The sequence below is a fragment of the Salarias fasciatus genome, chromosome 1 (assembly GCF_902148845.1).
Source record: "Salarias fasciatus chromosome 1, fSalaFa1.1, whole genome shotgun sequence".
Lineage (NCBI taxonomy): Eukaryota > Metazoa > Chordata > Actinopteri > Blenniiformes > Blenniidae > Salarias > Salarias fasciatus.
The window spans coordinates 40,688,326-40,693,325 of NC_043745.1; the positions used below are offsets into that span (position 1 = coordinate 40,688,326).

The window sequence follows — 5,000 nt, forward strand, 5'->3', positions numbered from 1 at the left end:
TTAATTGCTTCATCACTTCACTTCATCACTTATCCCTTCATCACCTCATCAAGTCATCCCTTCATCACTTCATCACTTCACTTCATCAGTTCATCCCTTCACTTCATCCCTTCATCATTTTATCACTTCATCACTTCACTTCATCAGTTCATCCCTTCATCAGTTCATCCCTTCACTTCATCCCTTCATCATTTTATCCCTTCATCACTTTATCACTTCAGTTCATCAGTTCATCCCTTCATCATTTTATCCCTTCATCACTTTATCACTTCAGTTCATCCCTTCATCAGGTCATCGCTTCACTTCATCATTTCATCCCTTCACCATTTCATCATTTCATCATTTCATCACTTCACTTCTCCAGTTCATCACTTCAAACAGCCAGGAACCAGGACCTGACCCGGGACTGACCAGAACCTGACCAGGAACCCACTAACAAAATCCAGAAAGACCCGGAACCAGCCGGAAACCAGTGAGGAGCCTGTCAGCATGCGGTCCTGGTCCAGGTCTCCTGTGGTCCTGGTCCAGGTCTCCTGTGGTCCTGGTCCAGGGCTCATTTGGTCCTGGTCCAGGGCTCATTTGGTCCTGGTCCAGGGCTCATTTGGTCCTGGTCCAGGGCTCATTTGGTCCTGGTCCAGGGCTCATTTGGTCCTGGTCCAGGGCTCCTGGGTCCTGGTCCAGGGCTCATTTGGTCCTGGTCCAGGGCTCATTTGGTCCTGGTCCAGGGCTCATTTGGTCCTGGTCCAGGGCTCATTTGGTCCTGGTCCAGGGCTCATTTGGTCCTGGTCCAGGGCTCCTGGGTCCTGTGTCTCTAATCCGTTGCCCTTCAGGTTCTAATCCCGTTATCCAGGAGCCGGTTCCTGCTAATCCTGCCACTGACTCCATGAGGCTCCGCGGAACGCTGCCGGGACCCGACTGAAGACCAGGTAGGACCGCAGAACCCTGATCCACAGAGCCCTGATCCACAGAACCCTGATCCACAGAACCCTGATCCACAGAGCCCTGATCCACAGAGCCCTGATCCAGAACCGGGACCGCTGCAGAACCTCTGGAACCGGTCTGTAGTTCTTTAGTTACGTTCTCCGGCTTGTCTGTTGTCATGCTGGTTCCTAGTGGATCCATGTGGTTCTGCTGGTTCCTCCAGTAGATCCATGAAGTTCTCGATCCACTAGGTTCTGCAGCTTCCTCCACTACAGCCACAAGGTTCTAGATCCATGAGGTTCTTCCAGTTCCTCTCCTGGATCCATGTGGTTCTGCCGGTTCCTCCAGTAGATCCATGAAGTTCTCGATCCACTAGGTTCTGCAGCTTCCTCCACTACAGCCACAAGGTTCTAGATCCATGAGGTTCTGCTGGTTCCTCTCCTGGATCTATGAGGTTCTGCCGGTTCCTCCAGTAGATCCATGAGGTTCTAGATCCACAAGGTTCTGCAGGTTCCTCCAGTAGATCTATGAGGTTCTGCCGGGTCAACATACACCATACACATACACACACACACACACACACACACACACCTCTTCCTGTCAGTGTGTGGAAATGCTGATGTTGTCATTGTTGATTTATAAATAAAGCTGATTTGAGTGTGTGTGTGTGTGTGTGTGTGTGTGTGTGTGTGTGTGTGTGTGTGTGTGTGTGTGTGTGTGTTCAGAGGATGTTGAGTTGGGTGGTGAAAGTCGTTCCTCATCCACCTGAACCTCCGGCCAGAAGCAGTGAGCAGCAGAGAGAAGCGCCGCCCCCCGTCGTAAGCCCCGCCCCCTTCCTCTGCAGGTGTCAAGTGTCTCTGGCAGCAGGGGGACAGACTGACTGATGTCCAATGTCTCCGCTGTGTCCAACAGGAGAAGAAGGTCAAGTTTCAGGATGAAGTCCAGCTGGAAGGTAGAACTCTGCAGAACCCGTCCCCCGTTCCGGTTCCGGTTCGTCCCGGTTCCGGTTCCGGTTCGTCCCGGTTCCGTCTCAACGTTCTCCCTGTTTTCAGCTCTGAAGCGAGAACCGACCCGACAGGAAGTAGAACCAGCAGCCGGGAACGGGTCAGTTCCTGAACCGGGTTCCGCTGGACCTGAACCAGATGGACCGGCTAGACCAGAACCAGATGGACCGGCTCAGACCGGCTCTCGTCGCATTCAGCAGGGCCAGCTAGCATTAGCATTAGTGTTAGCATTAGTGTTAGAGTTAGCATTGGCATTACATTAGTGTTAGTATTAGCATTAGCCTTAGCGTTAATGTAAGTGTTAGCATTAGCGTTAGTGTCCAGGCTTCCTGTGTGGTGGGTTCTACCTGCTCAGGCGGGTCTGGGTTCTGTTTCCAGTCCGGTACCCCCGCTCCAGTCCGTGTCTCAGACCGGCGTTCTGACGTGGATCAGCAGTGCTCTGCCTCAACCCCCCTCCTCCCCGAAACCGGCCCAGGCCAAGTCCAGCACTGAGGTGAGACCACGACCGGAACCAGATACCAGAGCCAAGACCAGGGACAGAACCCAGACCAGGGACTGAATCCAGACCAGGGACTGTACCGGAGCCAAATCGTGGACTCAGACTATGATGGTGTTTTAAGGCCCAGTCCTGAAACCAGACCTGGTACTGAGCCAGGGCCAGACTGACCCTGTTGTCTCTCGTCTTTCAGGACGAACCTTCAGCGTCCAGCAGGTAAAGACGTCCAATCAGAAAACAGCGTCTCGTCTTTTGTCCTCTGTTGAAATCCTGAAAGTCTGTGAAAGTAGCCCCGCCTCCTGTCCTGACCACGCCTCCTGTCCTGTCCTGACCGAGTGTCCTGTCCGTCTCTCGTTGGACCCCAGTAGACCAGAAGACGAGTGAGTCCCGGCACACGGTCCAGACACTGAGCTTGTTGCAGGCAACTTGCCAGATAGTGAGCTGCTTCATTCTACTGTGTCAGATCCGGTGCCAGATAGTGAGCCTTTCTGTGGACGACGTGCCAAATACTGAGCTGCAAGGAGTGCTGCTTCAAAACACAGTCACTGTTTTCTGCCAAATAGTGATCCGCTTTGAAAACCTGTCAACTGACTGCAGCGTCCCCTGCTGGCTGTTAGCATTAGCACCCCCTGCTGGCTGTTAGCTGTAGCGCCCCCTGCTGGCTGTCAGCTGTTAGCATTAGCGCCCCCTGCTGGCTGTTGGCTGTTAGCATTAGCGCCCCCTGCTGGCTGTCAGCTGTTAGCATTAGCGCCCCCTGCTGGCTGTTGGCTGTTAGCATTAGCGCCCCCTGCTGGCTGTCAGCTGTTAGCATTAGCGCCCCCTGCTGGCTGTTAGCTGCAGCACCCCCTACTGACAGCTGTTAGCATTAGCGCCCCCGACTGGCTGTTAGCATTAGCGCCCCCTGCTGACGGCTGTGGTTCTCCTCAGGACCGGGGTTCTGGCCTGGTTCTCTCAGGGTCTGGAGAAAGTGGTTCCTCGACCCGAACTGAGGATTAAAGAAGCTCCAGCAGCAGCAGAGCAGGAGGAGGAGGTGAGACCAGGCTCCACCCACCTGACACCCTGATACCTGATACCCCCCTCCACCCAACACCTGATACCCCCCTCCACTTGACACCCGACACCTGATACCCCCTCCACCTGACACCCTCCACTTGACACCCGACACCCCCCTCCACCTGACACCCGACACCTGATATCCCCTCCACCTGACACCCTCCACCTGACACCTGATACCCCCCTCCACCTGACACCCGACACCTGATACCCCCTCCACCTGACACCCTCCACTTGACACCCGACACCCCCCTCCACCTGACACCCGACACCCCCCTCCACCTGACACCCTCCACCTGACACCTGATACCCCGCTCCACCTGACACCCGACACCTGATACCCGAAACCCAACACCCCCCTCCACCTGACACCTGATACCCCCCTCCACCTGACATCCGACACCCGACATCCCCCTCCACCCGACACCCAACACCCCCTCCACCCGACACCTGATACCCCCCTCCACCTGACATCCGACACCCGACATCCCCCTCCACCCGACACCCCCCCACCCGACACCCGTCATCCCCCTCCACCCGACACCCAATACCCCCCTCCACCTGACACCCGGCACCCCCCTCCACCTGATACCCGACACCTGACACCCGACACCCCCTTCCACCTCCACCAGAGGGCATCAGTCACCCGTCCAGCCTGTAAGGATCTCCAGAGAATTAGTTTCCCATGATGCATTGTGGTCAGGGGCTCTGATGTCTCCTGAAGGCCCTCAGGTCTGTGCTGTGTTTCTTCAGGTGTGTGTTGTGTGTCTTCAGGTGTGTGTTGTGCTGTGTGTCCTCAGGTGTGTGTTGCTGCAGCGGCTCCAGGTGAGGCGTTCAGGGACAGTCAGGTGAGTCGTCTCTGTCCTCTGTGTCTCATGTCCTCATGTCTGCTGTAGAGCCGCTGGACGGAGACCAGGCCAGAACCTTCCCCCCCAGGTGAGCCCTTCACACACACACACACACACACACACACACACACACACACACACACACACACACACACAAACCAGAGTTACGAATGTAACCACGGTCCTACTTCATCCCTCTTGACCGCCAGAGGCGGAGCTTAAAGCTCTTCAGTGACGTAACGCCAGCTTGGTCACGAGGAATCCCAGAGACCACCTGACTGAGAGATCCTGCAGGGTCCAGCTCCACCCAGGACCACCCAGCTCCACCCAGCTCCACCCGCAGTGGATGGAGCTGGGCGGAGGCACAGCGGCCAGCCTGCAGAACCTGGACAAGGCGCCAGGCGCCGTCCAGACGCTGATGGCACACAGCTCGTCCAGGGCGCCCCCTTCAGGGCTCGCAGCCATGACAACACGGTAGGAAGGAAAGTGGCGGTCACAACGTGACGTCCGCCCCATCCGGACGTCACCGAGGCATGCTGGGTGATGCAGATCCATCAGATGCAGATCCCAGGTGGGGCTCTGGGGGGGGGCGGGGCTCAAAGTCCCCCTGAGGAAAGCTGACAGCAGAGCGCGGTCCCCAATCACGCCGCCTGCAACCCAGGCAGGGCGACTGGTGTA

The 5,000-nt window shown here is 56.5% G+C and overlaps 1 protein-coding gene across 5 annotated transcripts in view; it reads left to right on the forward strand.

The window, feature by feature from the left end:
* The window catches only part of LOC115401368 (cyclic nucleotide-gated cation channel beta-1-like), a 26,287-nt gene that overhangs the window by 4,457 nt on the left and 16,830 nt on the right, over window positions 1-5,000 (forward strand). For 2 of the 5 annotated variants that reach the window (XM_030109539.1, XM_030109863.1), the window contains exons 2-11: window positions 851-926; window positions 1,647-1,739; window positions 1,834-1,873; window positions 1,974-2,025; window positions 2,304-2,418; window positions 2,615-2,637; window positions 2,787-2,801; window positions 3,349-3,451; window positions 4,275-4,299; window positions 4,371-4,410. In XM_030109539.1, the coding sequence (XP_029965399.1) occupies window positions 1,650-1,739; window positions 1,834-1,873; window positions 1,974-2,025; window positions 2,304-2,418; window positions 2,615-2,637; window positions 2,787-2,801; window positions 3,349-3,451; window positions 4,275-4,299; window positions 4,371-4,410 (503 nt within the window). In that variant the 5' untranslated portion in view covers window positions 851-926; window positions 1,647-1,649. Of the gene's footprint in view, window positions 1-830; window positions 927-1,646; window positions 1,740-1,833; window positions 1,874-1,973; window positions 2,026-2,303; window positions 2,419-2,614; window positions 2,638-2,786; window positions 2,802-3,348; window positions 3,452-4,274; window positions 4,300-4,370; window positions 4,411-5,000 lie in introns of all 5 variants that reach the window. The other 3 variants (XM_030109783.1, XM_030109621.1, XM_030109711.1) reach the window with 3 other exon arrangements.